The sequence below is a fragment of the Nyctereutes procyonoides genome, unplaced genomic scaffold (assembly GCF_905146905.1).
Source record: "Nyctereutes procyonoides isolate TBG_1078 unplaced genomic scaffold, NYPRO_anot_genome, whole genome shotgun sequence".
Taxonomy (NCBI): domain Eukaryota; kingdom Metazoa; phylum Chordata; class Mammalia; order Carnivora; family Canidae; genus Nyctereutes; species Nyctereutes procyonoides.
The window spans coordinates 27,205,511-27,223,373 of NW_026575049.1; the positions used below are offsets into that span (position 1 = coordinate 27,205,511).

General features: G+C 40.1%; 1 protein-coding gene across 2 annotated transcripts in view; it reads left to right on the forward strand.

Annotated features, from left to right (window-relative positions):
* Nucleotides 1-6,090, forward strand: part of DMC1 (DNA meiotic recombinase 1) — a 37,252-nt gene extending 31,162 nt beyond the window's left edge. For both annotated transcript variants that reach the window (XM_055329208.1, XM_055329209.1), the window contains one exon: nt 6,021-6,090. In XM_055329208.1, coding sequence (XP_055185183.1) covers nt 6,021-6,090 — 70 coding nt within the window. The remainder of the gene's footprint in view (nt 1-6,020) is intronic.
* The last annotated feature ends 11,773 nt before the right edge of the window (nt 6,091-17,863 follow it).

Sequence of the window (17,863 nt, forward strand, 5' to 3'; positions counted from 1 at the left end):
CACTCTGAATTGCATCAGCTCATCACACGTACATCTCCCTCACAAATGTCCCCAGCACATAACATGATACTTGGCACATAGTAAGAACTCCATAACTATTTGTTGAATTAACAACTGAACTCCATCTACGTGTTCAATCATTTGCATATTTTATCAAATCCTCCATATTTGCAGGAGCAAGTAACTCCTGCAGTTCTTACAGTCTTGAGGCCATATTGGTTCTGTAGACTCAATAAAGGATAATTAAAGTTATTATAGAGGTTAGAAATGTCAAATTTCCATAAATTTGAATAAAAACAGCAAAACTAGATCAGAGTTAAAAATGTCAAAATGTAGTTTGCTGTGCAGCATGTCCTCCCTTCTTTCTGGTCCCTAAAGATTTCCTGCAAAAAATTCTTGACTTTAGAGAAAACTTTTTAGTTGAGAAGATGATGATGCTAATAATGATAGCTAATACTTATTGAGTGGCTGCCATGTACTAAACCTTGCACCAAGTGCTTCATATATATGTTTCATTGTTTATAACAACAACCCTAAGAGATGGAGGTCATTATCCCTATTTTCACCATGAGCAAACCAAGGGCTCAAGCAGTTAGGTACCCATTGCCCCTCTAACAGTCTATTTTAAACACAGATACCAGAGTGATCCCTTGTAAAATTAAGTCAGATCATATCTGTCCTCTTCTTAAAACTCTCCAATGGCTCCCCATCTTAACTCAGAATAATAGCTCAAATCTCTGGGGTGGTTTAGCATGCATTGTCCCTGCTCTCCTCTTCTCACAGCACTGCAACCTCAGTGGGCACTTTGATGTTCTATAAACATGCCAGGCACAGTTCTACCTTAGGGGCTTTGTACTTGCTTAGAATCATCTTTCCCTACATAGCCCTCATTCTGGCTGTCAAGCTTACCTCCTCCAATCTTTGATCAAATGTTACCCTCTCGGGATCCCTGGGTGGCGCAGTGGTTTGGCGCCTGTCTTTGGCCTGGGGCCCGATCCTGGAGACCCGGGATCGAATCCCACGTCAGGCTCCCGGTGCATGGAGCCTGCTTCTCCCTCTGCCTGTGTCTCTGCCTCTCTCTCTCTCTGTGACTGTCATAAATAATAATAAAAAAAAAAACAAATGTTACCCTCTCCACAATACCTATCTAGATCTCCCTATTTAAAATTGCAACTCCTCCCAGTTTCCACACTTGTACTGTCCCTCACCCAGCTCTATTTCTCTTTCCCCATAACACTTGCTGTCTTCTAACATATTACATAACATATTTATTATGTTCATTATTTATTATCTGTTTCTTCCTTTCTCCAAATATAAGTTCCATAAGGGCAAGGATCTTTGTCTATTTTTTTCACTTCCAGATTTCTTTTTTTTTTAAACAAATTCTTTTTTTTTTTAAGATTTTATTTATTTATTCAGAGACACAGAGAGAGAGAGGGGCAGAGGCACAGGCAGAGGGAGAAGCAGGCTCCACGCAGGGAGCCTGACGTGGGACTCGATCCAGGGTCCTCAGGATCACACCCCGGGCTGCAGGCGGCACTAAACCGCTGCACCACTGGGGCTGCCCTCACTTCCAGATTTCAAGTGCCTACAGCAAGGATTCAGCAGGTGCTCAATAAATACTTTCTTAGTGAATGAGTGAATGGCCTTGCCCAAATCACACAATCAATAAAGGATGGAACCAGGATTAGAATCTGTACTGTCCGAATCTAGGGTTGACACTTTTAATCGTTACACTGTTTCTTAGTTTGTTAAAGATACTCTTTTTCAGACAGTCAAAACTAGTCTGCTGCATCGGGCTCCCTGCATGGAGCCTGCTTCTCCCTCTGCCTGTGTCTCTGCCTCTCTCTCTCTCTCTCTATCTCTCATGAATAAATAAATAAAATCTTAAAAAGAAACTAGTCTGCTGTAGCTACTCCCATGGCTTCAACTACTAACATACAGATGTAAGAGAAAGACATTTCTTATTCAAAGAAAACACAGAGTTCTCAAGGAATTGAATAGAAAAGGATTATCAGGGATCCCTGGGTGGCGCAGCGGTTTGGTGCCTGCCTTTGTCCCAGGGTGCGGTCCTGGAGACCCGGGATCAAATCCCACGTTGGGCTCCCGGTGCATGGAGCCTGCTTCTCCCTCTGCCTGTGTCCCTGCCTCTCTCTCTGTCTGTGTGTGTGTGTGTGACTATCATAAATAAATAAAAATTTTAAAAAAAGGATTATCAGAAGAATTACCAGACGTACAGGAGTGACTGCAAAAATGGACTAAACTCTTTCCCTAGAATGTCACTATAGTTACAGCTTCCCTAAGTATTTATAGCTGGCCCCCAGTGTACATTTTTCTCTCTTTAAAACTTTCGAGTGAAGAAAAACCCCATTTATTTTATTCCACTTAGCATATCTGAAATTGGTGAACATTGAAAACAAAGAACTCTACTGAATTCAAAGGAAAAACATTTTTTTTTTTTTTTATGATAGGCACACAGTGAGAGAGAGAGAGGCAGAGACACAGGCAGAGGGAGAAGCAGGCTCCATACACTGGGAGCCCGACGCGGGACTTGATCCCGGGCCTCCAGGATCGCGCCCTGGGCCAAAGGCAGACGCCAAACTGCTGCGCCACCCAGGGATCCCAAAGGGAAAACAAATTTTAAATAATTACCCCAGGGAACCCTGGGTGGCGCAGCAGTTTAGCGCCTGCCTTTGGCCCAGGGCGTGATCCTGGAGACCCGGGATCGAATCCCACATCGGGCTCCCAGTGTATGGAGCCTGCTTCTCCCTCTGCCTGTGTCTCTGCCTCTCTCTCTCTCTGTGACTATCATAAATAAATTTAAAAAATTAAAAAAAATTTTAAAATAAATAATTACCCCAAACTGAAGAGGCACTCAAATCATCAAGTTTCTGAAGTAATTGTGTTTTATCCTGTTTCTAGAACCAAAAAAGCAAACAAATCCCAGTTCAACTTTGCAGATATCTTGCTTGGTCCCCCTCTTTCTCATGTCCTTAGCATCTTGCCATTTGTAAATGGCCAACTGAGTATTTACCATCAAGGCCAAAAGGTTATTTTCTGATTTGGTCAGGCGTTTTTACCCAGCTCTAGTTTTAGTTTAGCAAGACTGGCCTTACATACAACCCATTTATTATCCTCAGGGGAGGCCCCCCTGCTATTTCCTAAGAGAAGTAACCGAACTCATAGTGTGCTCAGAATATAGTGCTTAATCTCTACCCCTCTAACAAAACAAAACAAAATCAAAAAATAAAAACCAGTTTTGAGGGGCAATATAGTCTAGTGGTTAGGAACATGAGCTTTGGAGTCAAATAACTTAGTTTCTAATCTGACATCTTCATTTACCAGCAATTGTGACCTTGGGCAAATTACTCAAATTACTTCTCTCTGAACTTTGATCTCATCTGCAAATTGTGGATAATAATACATACCCAAGAGTTCTCATAAAGTTAAAACAAAATAATAAAAAGGAAACCGACAGGTAAATTAGTAAATAATAAGTGGAAGCTATTAATATTACTAAACAGTCATCATAACCTGTATATATAACAATACAAAGTAGCAGTAGACTTTCTCTCATGATCAGTGCTTTTTTTTTTTTTTAAGATTTTATTGTTTACTTTTTCATGAAAAACACAGAAAGACAGAGAGAGCCAGAGATGCAGGCAGAGAGAGAAGCAGGCTCCCCACAGGAAGCCCGATGTGGAACTCAATCCCAGGACCCTGGGATCACACCCTGGGCTGAAGGCAGATACTCAACCACTGAGCCACCCAGGCGTCCCGATTAGTGATTTACAAATTTTTATTTCTTGTTTAGCCTTTTACTTGAGTTTTAGATATGTTTCCAACTGCTTGCAGAACTCTTCTACAAGAGTATCACACAGGTACTTCAAACACAACATACCTAAACCTAACTTCTTACTTTCTTTCTTATCTATAAAACAAGTATCTCTATTCCTGTGTTTTTGCTCATACTACTCCCTCTGCCTGAGATGTCCCCATTTCTGCCTCAAAAGCCACTTCAAATATGATCTCTGAGGCCTTTCCTAATCAACCTCACTGGTACAATGTCTCCTTTCTTTAGAGTTCTGTAACATGTATATTGCCTTTATAAAATTTAACTTACTTTACATATTGGACACACGTCATAGTTCACCTGCTAGACTTCTTGAGACTAGAGGTTCTGTCTCACCTTTGTGAAATCTGTAGGTCTAGTACATATACTAACGTATGATTTTCAGAAGTTGAAAACATAACTTTCTTGCAAATAAATGTAAAATAAATGTGTCAAAGACTTGATTCAGCTCCTTAAGGAATGAAGAAACTGATTCAAAGGATAATTTGACAAACAGATTTATGTAGTCAAAGGAATGCTGAAATAAATTTGTTAATAGATGAAAATCTGATTAGTATCTTACAAGGCGGGCAGCTCCGGTGGCTCCGTGGTTTAGCGCCGCCTTCAGCCCAGGGCGTGATCCTGGAGACCCGGGATCAAGTCCCACATCAAATTCCCTGAATGTAGCCTGCTTCTCCCTCTGCCTGCATCTCTGACTCTCTGTGTCTCTCATGAATAAATAAATTCTTTAAAAAAATATATCTTACAAGGCAATAGATTTTAACATTTGAAGTTGTCTTTTCTATTGGAGGGAAATCAATTGCTTCTCTACACAATGAAATTCATTTCCAGGGGCATCTGGGGGGCTCAGTCCGTTAAGCATCTGCCTTTAGTTCGGGTCATGAGCCCAGGGTTCTGGGGTTGAGCCCCACATCAGCTTTCTGCTAAGTGGGAAGACCGATTCTCCCTCTCCCTCTCCCTGCCACACCCCCTGGTTGTGCAAATAAATGAATAAAATCTTTAAAAAAAAGAAATTCATTTCCAGTGCTATAGACTGGAATCATCTGCATCACCCTCAGACAAGAATCATCTGCATTGCCATCGGTTTTCCACAAATTAACCTTGGCTCCTACGGTGTTGTAGAATAAAGTAAAAGGCAAAATCTAAAAGATCATATAATCACGTACAAATATAAAGTGTCAAAGATTTTATTGAAGTCATCAATTAATGCAGGAACTAATAAGATTTTATAACCAGATCAAAGAAAAAATCAAATTAACACACATATGGAGCCAAATAAGGAATGCTAACATGAATTAGAAATTGATCAAAAACAGGGCAATATCCATAAGACAAGAATGAATAGCATTCCTCCTCATACAATTTACATTTCTACAGGCAAGAATGATTTGTATTACTCATGATTACCTATAACTTCCAGAGTAGTCAAGTAGCTCAAAGACAATGAAAGGCAGAGTTCTCACAGAATTGAGGAACCTGGAAGGATGTGCTGGGCAACCTATTTTTCCACTGAAGGTATTTGGCAATCTTTTAGTTTACTTCAAAGCCTATCACAAAAAATAAATAAATAAATAAAAAATAAAAAAAAAATCCTGTCACAATCTTGCCCTTCATTGGTCTAGTTAATAGAAACATGCATATCGGCAGCCCCAGTGGTGCAGTGGTTTAACACCGCCTGCGGCCTGGGGTGTGATCCTGGAGACACCGGATCAAGTCCCACGTCGGGCTCCCTGCATGGAGCCTGCTTCTTCCTCTGCCTGTGTCTCTGCCTCTCTCTCCTCTGTGTCTTTCATGAATAAATAAATAAAATCTAAAAAAAAAAAAAAAAAGAAAGAAACATGCATACCCTCTGTGACCCAGGCCCCTGTAGGTCTGCCACAAAGTGCTGAGGATATACTGAAAGTATACCCAGTTACTCTTTCTGCGTATTTCCAAGTTTCGGGTAATTTTTCTTGACATTCAGAACCTTACAAATGGAAGTTGTTCAATAAGCATTTGTGAGGGTTGACAATACTTGTAGGTAAATTCTGTAGTCCACATTTAGCTACAGCAACTCTGAAATGTCTCTGGAGACTCAGACTGATAGGAGTGTGATGCCTGTGACATGACTATGGTATTTATAGAAATAGAGCTTTTTATAAACTTCTGTTCCCTTGTATTCTGTTAGCCCTGAGATGCCTGAAAATGAAGCCACCTTCGCAATAACTGCTGGAGGAATTGGGGATGCCAAGGAGTAGGTGGTGAATTGATGCAAATTGCTTCTTAGTGCTTATTAGGAGCTGAAGAAATGGAAAAGCAGTCTCAAATTTCAGGCCTTGAAGTAAGAGTTTGTTTTTTTCACATATTATTAGAGGAAAGTCAGCAAAAGAAATTTAAATCTTATGTTTATCCTAAAACTCAACTGATGTACAATAACTATACATTGTATGTCAGCTCAGGAATACATATATATGTATGAAACCCATTGTTTCAATGGTATGAAACCATTGTATGTCAGTTCAGGAATACATATATATATATAACCTATTGAAAACTAGTATTGAAAACAGAGGGTACCTGTTCCTCTCATTTTAGCTGTCCAAAGTGAGCCACTAAACAGATGGAAATATCTAAGAGCTCAGAAATGCTCCATTCTCCTACCATTTCCCCTTGAATGCTTACAGAGGTGGACACATATCCAAAGGAGGGAGCTATTTAAGGAAGGAATGTTTACAGGACACACAAAAAAGTTTTTTTTTTAATTTGCAGCATCAAACAATACATTCACTTCTATAGCAACAGAAAAGAAATATTAAACTAAATTTTAAACCATTTGACTTTTTGACAAGTTGAAATTACTTTTAAAAAATTATTTCTTTTTTTTTTTTAGTTATTTCTGATACAAACATTTTATTGGGGTGATCAAGAGAAAGGTAACTAAGAATGTTACAACTTGGGGTAATCAATGTAACATGAGTTTTATATTTTAAATGGGGTACAGAATTAAAAATATTTAAAAAAATGTTTTAAAGTTAGTTAACATGTAAAATTTTTGAATACTAAGTTTAGAGATGTGCAAAAGAATATTGCTTTTCCTAACTGTTAAACAAAAATAAAAGCTAGTTTTCAAAGTGAATGTATGATGAAATATTTAAAAATTAAAATACTAATAATATTTATAATGACAATCTTTATAGACCTCAAAAAGATTTCATGTCTTATGTTGCATCACCTTATATAAAAATGGAAGTATTGAAAGTACCATTTGTTATAAAAGGTATTTGATTATCCATTCTCATTCACTCAGCAATGCTTGGAGCTAAAGAATATATAAGGAAAGTATGGTTCCTGCCCTCAAAGAACGTGTACACTAGTTAAGAGAAAATACTAATATTTATGAAAGAGAGCAAATGATTATATAATTAATTAATCAGTCGTATGGGCTTGGATTAGAGGATTCCAAAAATGGGAGAGGAAAGGTTAAGCTGTGGGACAGCATGTGCAAAGGCAGAGAAGCTGAATTTGGAAACAAGAGACCAGCCTGACAAGTAGAAATTGTTCAGTGTTGGGTACTGGGAAATAAGAGCTTTTTTTTTTCTTTTTACTTATTTTATACCACAGAAGTTGCTTTTTTTGAATAACCATAGATAAAGTCATCTAGGATCAGATTTTCTGTATTCAACAAAGTCATCTAAATGACTTCTTCCGGTATCCAAATAAAAATGCATGCTTTTGTCCTTCCTAAGGGAAGATTTTATTTGATAGAAACTGAGCAACAACTAAAGATTCCCTGGTATGTGGAATACTAATTTATATAGGAGCCCAGAGCCTTTGGGTAGGAAAGGAAATAGAAGTCCCAAGATTTGAGATTCAGAAAAATTTTCTGGATTAAACTGAGTAACCTCCTCACCAATGAGAATTTACCAAGAGGTGGGCAGTAGGTTTGGATGTCAGGGCCTGATACAAGGGCTTACAGTTCTGTGAGGCTAGTTGTAATATGGCATGTAGCTGAAGCCAGAAACTTCTCTGGGTCCAGCTACTTTGTGTGTTCTGCTTTGGAGAACAGTAGCTGAGAACTGAAGATGGTGAACTAAGAAGCTGTAACCTTGGGGCCCAACTTCGGGATAGCACAGCAGATTGTGCAGTGCCCGTGGAACTCTGCTAGGCCAGGGTTCACTTTGGTGGGGTTTTCCAGTCCTCCCTCTCCACCTGACTATAGAAACTGCTCTCACTTCTTATCTAAAGGGGACAGAAGAGCTCAAAAAAGAGCTTTTATTGGTCTGGACTCTTGGTTACAAGCCACAGGAATTCAAAGTAGCACATGGAAGATAGGAATTTATTGGCTCATGAAATTCAAAGTTCAAAAGTAGTGCTGACTTTAGCCACAGATGGAGCCAAGATCTCAAACAGCATCATCAGGACTTGCTTTCCCTGCCTCCTTTTCCTTTTCTGATCATTTCCATGCTGCTATTGTTCTCAGACAGGCTTTCCCCACATAGTAACCAAAATGCTGCTTACAGCTCCAGGCTTACATCCCACTAAGTTAGAAAAGCCACTAGAAAAAGCATGCCTTTTCCTCCATAGATTATTCATTTTGTGGGAAAAAACAAAATGAGAACAGAGGCTATTTATTCAGAGTTTGCTACAGCAAGAGAGTCAATGACCTTTATTTGCTTTTTGAGACTCAAAGGCAGGCAGAGGAATGGGAAAGCTTTATAGTAGAAAAAAGGAAAGACTGTAGGTGTGCTCTGATCAGAAGTTGTTGGCATGGGGAAGCTGAAGGATTAACCTGATGGAGACACAGAAAAAAAATAAAGGAAATAACATTGGCATCACAGAGACAAATTAGGAAATAGTTACAATAATTGTGAGATAATAAGGAATGGGACTGGAGTAGCAGTGAAATAGATATTTCAAAAAGGTAGTTAAGAATTGGTGTGAGGAGTGGGATACCTGGGTGGCTCAGCGGTTGAGCATCTGCCTTTGGCTCAGGTCATGATCCTAGGGTCCTGAGATTGAGCCACACGTCGGGCTCCCTGCTCAGTGGGGAGCCTGGTTCTCCATCTCCCCTTGCCCATCCCACTGCTTGTGTTGGCTCTCAATCTCTCTCTCTCAAATAAATAAAATCTGTAAAAAAAAAAAAAAAAAAAAAAAAGAATTGGTATGAGATTGAATGAAAACAAGAAGAGTCACAGGTGACTATTGACAAAGTTCTCTAACCTATGAGGGGAGATTATGTTTGTATCATGATTAGGAATAAGGAAGTGTCAAATAGAGATTAGGCCTTTGACCTGGAGAGGTTAGTGTATTAGTTTGTTAGGACTGCCATAATCAAGTACCATAAATTGGATGGCTTAAACAATAGAATTTTATTGCCTCACAGTTCTGGAGGCTAGAAGTCCAAGGTCAAGATTGGTTCCTCCTGAGGTCTATGAGGGAGAATCTGTTCCATGCCACTTTCCTAGCTTCTGCTGGTTTTCTGGTGACCTTCATTCAGTATTCCTTGACTTGTAGAAGAATCACCCTGTTTCTGCTTTCATCTTGACACGATATTTTTACTGTATGTACATGTGTTCAAATTTCACCTTTTTATAAGGATACCAGTCATGTTGGATTAGATGTCTACCCTATTCTAGTATGACTTCAATTTAACTAATCATATCTATAATTACTTTATTCCCACATAAGGTCACATTCTGAGATATTCCCACATAAGGTCACATTCTGGGACTTCAGTGTATGCATTTTAGTGGGGACAGGAACCCACAGCAGTTAGTAAGAATCAGGTACAGCCAAGGGTCAATCACTGTTGGCCCATAACCTCCTCAGGAGCTTTCCAGGGATAGTCTGAAATCAGCCCCCATAGATGGAGGGCAGGAGAGAGACTGAAGAAAGAGGCAGGCCACTCTCTTGGTGGGTGGCCATTTTACTCAGCAAAGGGAACTTACATATGAGGCTTGTCTTGGGCAGCAGCAATAGATCTCTGCACCCACCCACCAAATTTTAAAAGTATATGTAGAGGCCTTAACTGCACTGAGTCATGTATACTGTGCAGGTATTTTTCAATACCACACCACTATCTCTAGGCTATGTCCTTGGAAAAATGGGAAAGACAAGCAAAACCCATACTCCAAGGAAAGGGGAGGGGGCAAGGAGCTCCAATTGTCTGAGCCTACCTCACAGGTCAACAGGAATTCATGTCTTCTGGGATCCCTGGGTTGTGCAGCGGTTTAGCACCTGCCTTTGGCCCAGGGCGCGATCCTGGAGACCCAGGATCGAATCCCACATCAGGCTCCTGGTGCATGGAGCCTGCTTCTCCCTCTGCCTGTGTCTCTGCCTCTCTCTCATTCTGTGTGACTATCATAAATAAAAAAAATTAAAAAAATTAAAAAAAAAGGAATTCATGTCTTCTGATGACCTCCCCTAACAAGCATCACAATGCAGAAGACACAATCTGTACTCAATACTGGCTATAGTCAGAAACATGTAAATCAAAGTCTAAGGAAACCTAGTATCTTTTTAGAAAATGAAGAGGTTGAAATAGAATATCTCTACCATCCCTTTCTACCTTCCCTGTTCAATCATTCCTTAAAGATCAAAGAAAAAACAAGAATAGAAAGCCAGGAGATCAGAATAGGGTTGCCAGGCCAAAAATAGGGAATACAATAACCTAGACACCTGAGAAAGGATATCTTTTAGGGCATATAGAGGGATTAGGACCTTGGACACCAAGCCACACCCAGTCAAGTTGTCTTCACCTGACTCTGGCTTGGATATAGTGAATGTTTATAATTTTTTGATTGTGAAGTTTCCATTTCTCTGTTATAATAACATCCTGGTTTTCTTTTAAAGAGTTCTCTCTCAAGACACCTGGGTAGCTCAGTTAAGTATCTGCCTTTGGCTCAGGTCATGATTGCAGGGTTCTGGAGCCCATATCAGACTCCCTGCTCAGTGGGGAGTCTGCTTCTCCCTTTACCCCTCTGCTCTCTCATCTCTCTCTCACTCACTCACTCTCTCAAATAAATAAATAAATAAAATCTTTAAAATAATTAAAGAGCTATAACTTCCCAATTCATGTAGTCTATTCTGAGACGTTGGATACTGAGTGACAGTTGCAAAGATTAAAACATGGATTAGAAGCCACTCATTTGTGCAGTGACAGCAGGGCAGCAGGGCCAGCAGCAGCGGCGGTGACCTGGCAGTCTGTTCCTGCTGCTAGACTGCAGGTTTCTGATTTCTTAACTGCAGTATTGCTCAAACTCCTGTCCATTTCCTGGGTGGTTTTCCAGCCTCCTGCCAATTCAGTGACTCCTAATGTCCTTCTGACAGATTTTTCTTTGTTTCAGTTAGCCAGAGTTGTACTATACTACTTGGAATCTAGAACTCCAAACAAGGCACAGAGAAAATGATTCCCAAATGCTGTTTCAGGGAAATGGAGAAAAAGGAAGCCAGGGAGGGCTTGCTTAACACTCAAATGAGAGATTCCTTATTATTCATATTCTTCATATACTCTATCCCAGTAGAGGCCAGTGTGGGGCTTGAACTCATGACCTTGAGATCAAGACCTGAGCTGAGAGCAGACACTTAACTGACTGAACCACCTAGGTGTCTCAGTCTTTAATATTTTAGAAGAAAGTTACTTGACTGAATATAAAAAAAAAACCTGAAAATAGCAGTGTCTTAAACAAAATCAAGGTATATTTCTCTCGTTGACAAGCCATCTGAAGCCAGGCAGTCCAGAGATTCTATGGGACCCTACTTTGTCATCAGGTTTCTGTCTTGACCATCCTAGCTTGGCTTCCATGCTCAAGGTCACTTTATGGCCTAAGATAGTGCTTGGAACTCTTGTTAGAGAAAGCAAGCTGGAGGAAGAAAGATGAAAGGCAGAAGGGCAGAAAAAAAGGGTTCCTTCCAGCTGAGTCAGCCCCTGTGAAGCAGCCCTCCCACACACTTCTGCTTATATCTCATTGGCTTGAACTCAGTTATACGGCCATATCTACACACAAAGAAGTAGGGAACTAGTCTTTTGTTCTAGACAGCAATATGCCCAGCTAGAATTTTGAGTTCTATAATTAAGGGGAAAAGGGAGAACAGTTGTTGGGTAAGCAACTAGCAGTCTACCGCAAAGTCTTTTACTTCCTCAGCAAAGACAAACTCATTGAAGGTCTGTTATAGACAATGCAGAGAATTTCAGGGGTTTTCTATTTGTCCCAGTAGAGCTGATTGAGGAGTATATCAGTTAGAATGCCTTCAGCTGCAGAGCACCTGGCTGGTTCAGTGGGTAGAGTATGTGACCCTTGACCTCAAGGTGGTAAGTTCGAGCCCCACATTGGATGTAGAGATTACTTTAGAAAGAAAGAAAAAAAGAATGCCTTCAGCTGCAAGGAACAGAAAACCAAACTCAAAGAACTTAAACAATGAGGAAATAAGCCATCTCATATAATAAAAAAGTCCAGAAGTTGACCTTAATCAATTAACTAGTTGGTTCATTAATATAATTTATATAATAGTTAATAGCAACTATATAATGTCATAAAGGGCCCAGGTTCTTTCTGTTTTTTCACTTTCCCATCCTCACTGCTGATTTGTTCTCCAAAAGCTCCCTCATGGTCAAAAGATGGCTACAGCAATTTTCCTTCACATCCTAACATGACAACATCTAGATAAAAGAGCAAAGAATCAACCCACACAGCTGCCTTCAGCTCATGGGTTGGCTGGAAAGTCTAAGATGGCCTCACCCATATGTCTGGGGTCTTCTCAGGATGGATGAAAGGGCGGGACTTCTCTCTGTTATCATTCAGTAGTTTAGCCTGAGCTTCTACATGGTAGCTGGGTTCCAGGAAGGCAAGCACTTATCAAGCCTCTACTTATCTCATGCTTGCTAATGTCCCATTGGCCAAAGCAAGTCGTGTGCCAAGCCCAGATTCATTGTGAGGGGACTACATAGGAGCTTGAAAGCCAGAAGCTATGGTTACTTGGAAGTCATCAATGTAATAATACTCTACAGGATACTATGTTGGGCCTTTGTAGGTAGGGAGAATTCATCTTCAAGAGGTTACAATATGACCAGGGACATGAAACACAAGCTATTATAAAGTTCAGTAACAACACATGATTTAAATATTTAAATAAGGGATCCCTGGGTGGCGCAGCGGTTTAGCGCCTGCCTTTGGCCCAGGGCGCGATCCTGGAGACCCAGGATTGAATCCCACGTTAGGCTCCCGGTGCATGGAGCCTGCTTCTCCCTCTGCCTGTGTTTCTGCCTCTCTCTTTCTCTCTGTGTGACTATCATACATAAATAAAAATTAAAAAAAATAAAAATAAAAATATTAAAAATAAATAAATAAATATTTAAATAACATTTTTAAGACTATGTAAGTCTAAAGGCAGACACAGAGAAAGGGGTTTCAACCTGGGAAAGCTAGTTGGAACTTTCCCAAGAGGTTTCATACAGTGGTGAATGTTCCATGCCTCAGGGTCAGGCCTTCTGCCTTCATCTTCAATGTGTTTAGTTCTTCCAGCATTGACTAATTTCTAGAGAAATGGCTCTTTCTGAATAAGCACACAAGCTGCCAAGTGGAGTATACCAGAATGCTAGTGATATTGAAGAATGGACTATAATGGCAAGCTGATCGTATATATAGATTGACCTGAACTACCCATTGCCTCAGTGAGCAAGTTCAAATGAAGCTAAAGTTGCTTGATAAACATGGAATCATAATAAGGTTGCTTGATGTCCACAATAGCCAAACTATGGAAAAAGCTCCATGTCCATTGACAAATGAATGGATAAAGAGGAGGTAGGACATATACATGCAGACACACAATGGAATACTATTCAACTATCAAAAAGAATGAAATCTTGCCATTTGCAACAACGTGGATGGAACTAGAGGGTATTATGCTAAGCGAAATAAGTCAGAGAATGACAAATATATGACTTCACTCATGTAGAATTTAAGAAACAACATAGATGAACATAGAGGAAGGGAAGGAAAAATAAAATAAGACAAAAATAGATAGGGAGACAAACCATAAGAGACTCTTAACTCTAGGGAACAAATTGAAGGTTGCTGGAGAGGATATGGGTGGGGGGAATAGGACAACTGGGTGATGGGCATTATGGAAGCATTTGATATAATGAGCACTGGGTATTATATGCAACTGATGAATCACTAAATTCTACTCCTAAAATTAATAATACAATATATGTTAATTAAACTGAATTTAAATTTTAAAAAAGAAGCTGTATCTCAGAACAAAAAAAAAAAAGAATAAGGTTGTTTGGATATAAACTTGAATTATTAATGGCCACTGACAGCACACTACATTCATCCTCATTCATTCACTCATATGTATATTTTAAATATATTATAGAGTATTTAAGACAAAAAGGTATAAAAATAATGCAGTTGATAATCGTGAAATGAAACATTACCAATACAATTGAAGACCCCTGAGTATCCTCTAGGATTGAATCTCTTTCCTCCTCTACAGAATTAATCATTTTTCTGAATTTGTTGTCAAACACTCCTATACATTTCTTTTTTCTTACATTACATATATGTGCATCTCTAAGTTATAAAGCATACTGCCTTGTGGGCAGCCTGGGTGGCTCAGCGGTTTAGCGCCGCCTTCAGCCCAGGGTGTGATCCTGGAGACCTGGAATCGAGTCCCACGTTGGGCTTCCTGCTTGGAGCCTGCTTCTTCCTCTGCCTGTGTCTCTGCCTTTCTCTGTTTCTCATGAATAAATAAATCAAATATTAAAAAAAATAAAGCATACTGCCTTGTATTCCACCAATACTGAGACACCAGTTAGTTGCCAAGTATAGCAGATACAGGAATGATTAATCAAGACAGTTCCTGATGCCTAGACTTGTAGGGAAAATCATCCAAATAACTATAAATGTGGCTAAGAGCTACAAAGCAAAAGTACAGGTAACTATGAGAGTACTGACTAAGGGAACTGGCTTGTCTGGGATTAACCTGACCAGGTTTGGGGCAGGTACAAAGACCTGCCAGGCAGCCTGGAGATTCACATTGTTTTGACAAAACACCCTCTACCTTGGGTAGCTCTTGGATGGCTGCTTTGCCACCCTCCCTACCACCCCCTACCTCAAGCAGTTTCACTCTTTGGCAGAGAGCAAAAAGCCTATCCAGAACACTATGACCTCAATTCAATTCACAAGTACTGTCAAGGGAGTCAACTCCCACATTTCTGAATCTAAGAACTGGTCTTTACAACAATTCCAGTAAAGGAGGTAATGTCATGTGAATCTATTTACACTGACTTATTTACTTTGTGCAGGAGTCCATTTAGGGGGACACAACAAGCCTGCAGTACTCCTGTAAATTTTCAAACATATATGCCTAGATTTAGATATTTATACAAAAGCAAAAGTCCCTTTTGACTCCAGTACCAATCTGAACCACCCCCAGATCAGGTAGCGTGTGTTTGTGTGTGTGTGTGTGTGTGTGTGTGTGTGTGTTTAGACTTGGTGTCCTTATTTGACATAGTCCTTCCTAAGTGATAACCCTGATGTGAAGTTGGTTTTCCTCCAAGTGTGTGCAAACTATATTTTGCCTCTGTGATCAAAATTACACCAGAGCTTTCTTTCTCATTATATAGTACCTTTGAGACACCAGTTGGTGTTTAACTGACCCATCGATGTTTTCACTGTCTTTGTCCTTATGTTCTCATTTTTGGTGCCAGCCTGTTTTTCTTCACATTATTAAGTCTATGTATTTCTAAAGTACAATTGTATTTCTAAAATGCAATTTTAAATATATAATTAAAGAACATAATTGTATACTTTCTGGTCAATTCTCCTCCTTTCCATTCTGTTGCTCAGCAGGATGTTGCCAACTCTCCTCTCAGAGTCTCCATACCTGATCAACATCCCTGTATCTGTCTGGAGAACACAGAGGGATCTATCTGAAAACATGAACTGGCCCCTCTACCTTCTGCTCAACTGCCTTAGCATATACCTACGCCCTTCCTTTCGGCCTATGAAGGCTGACTTTTCCTCTCTGGGATTTGTCAAAAGTAAACCAAGATTGCCAACCACCTTCTCCTCAGATTTGTATTTCCCAGGAAAATCAAGGCCCTACTGTGGTTCTAGAGACTGTCAGGGCCTCCCAAGCACCAGCGGTGCCAGTCACACAACTCTGGCAGGTCTGATCTTTAACCTTTGAGCCACACCCAGGTGAGCTCAGAGATTGGGGTCCAGCGCGTAACATGGTAGATGGTCCTTGACCACAGGAACCCAAAAGTTTGCTTGGGTCAGTTTTTTTTTTGTTTGTTTTTTGTTTTTTTTTGTTTTGTTTTTTTTATGATAGTCACAGGGAGAGAGAGAGAGAGAGAGAGAGAGAGAGAGAGGCAAAGACACAGGCAGAGGGAGAAGCAGGCTCCATGCACCGGGAGCCTGACGTGGGATTCGATCCCGGGTCTCCAGGATCGCGCCTTGGGCCAAAGGCAGGCGCCAAACCGCTGCGCCACCCAGGGATCCCGCTTGGGTCAGTTTTATGCTTCTCCAGAACTAAAAAGCTACCATGGGAATGGACTTGGTCAGTCAGTCTGTGGTCAGTCCAAGCCTGTGATAGTTTTTTTCTATTGCTAGCATGCAAAGAGGAGCCCATAATGTCAGCCTTACCCGGACTTAATTGCTGAAAAGCCTGGGATTGGCTGCAACCTTTGCAACAGTGGGCATGGTGGAGAACAGAGACTGTGGGAGTAAAGAGTAACAGAGAATTTGGGGAACCAGGAATCTAAAGAAAATTACATCCCTGTGCCTTACAATCTATTAGAACATCTCAGAATTTTCTCTGGACTGGGAATCAGTTACCTCCCATGTGGCTGCATCCATCCTGATGGTGTCTATTCTCAACCATTATCCATCTTGAAGAGGAATTCAGCAGTCTGCGGCATCTTAATGGCACCTCCGTTACAAACACCCTCTACTGAGCACTAGAGAACATTACTGATTTCTTTTGAAGGTAAAACATTGCCTTATTGCCTCCTCCTCCTCTTCCCCCATGTAAAACATGTTTACTTTCTCTGGCTTCTCAGATTTTGCACTCCATACACATCATTTAACACTGTCTTTAAATTCATTTATATTCTTTTTTTTTTTTAAATGCATTTATATTCAACAAACCAAAGAGCCTTCAGCTACTAGGATCCCTTGACTTGGAAGGCTGCTAGGGAATTATAACAATTTTTTCTGTCACCAAAAGAATTTTTCTTGTCCCACCCTAATTAGGAAGGTAAATTTGCTGAGGCAAAGGGCAGGATGGATGTATCATCCTGTGCATTTGTGTATGCAAGTGTAGTATTCGTCACACCTTGTTAATTATAATCCCCCCTTTCTCATTTAGAGTCTTTAAGATGCAGTAACACTGTTAATCTCTATGCTTGTGAGTCATTCTCTTTAATTCTTGACTATGTCACCCCTAGTGAGCTGAGTGTATAGTCTCAACTCTTCCTCCTCAGCTTGCTTGCATGCTGTGCTAAAGGGAGGAACCAAACAGCTGCCCCCATTATCTATCAAGAGAACAGAAAAAATATTGTTTCCAGGTGGTGATTAATGCCTCCAAATGCCAAAGGACAGACAGGAGATCACGTCTCTAAGTTTCCAAGCAGGGAGAGGACAGAAGTAGACCTTGAGTTTTTCTATTCATATGTATGAATAGGGGTTAACAAAAAAATCACAAAAGTTGGCATAAATAAATATTTTAAATGTAGGTAAAGACTAGAGATTTGCTGAAGCAGGGAGGTAGTGAGATGTTGGACATTTTATATGATTCTGTTTTCCCTTTGAATTATTTTCTTTCCAGAATTTTATCCCATATTTTTATATTGAATGTCTTATTTGTCATTTAATTTTATTTCTGTCACACAGAATTGTGACACAAATATTAAAATATTTTTATCTCATTTCCTATGATCATAAGGCTCTACATATTAAAATTTCTGGATTAGGGACGCCAGGGTGGCTCAGCAGTTGGGTGTCTGCCTTCAGCCCAGGGCGT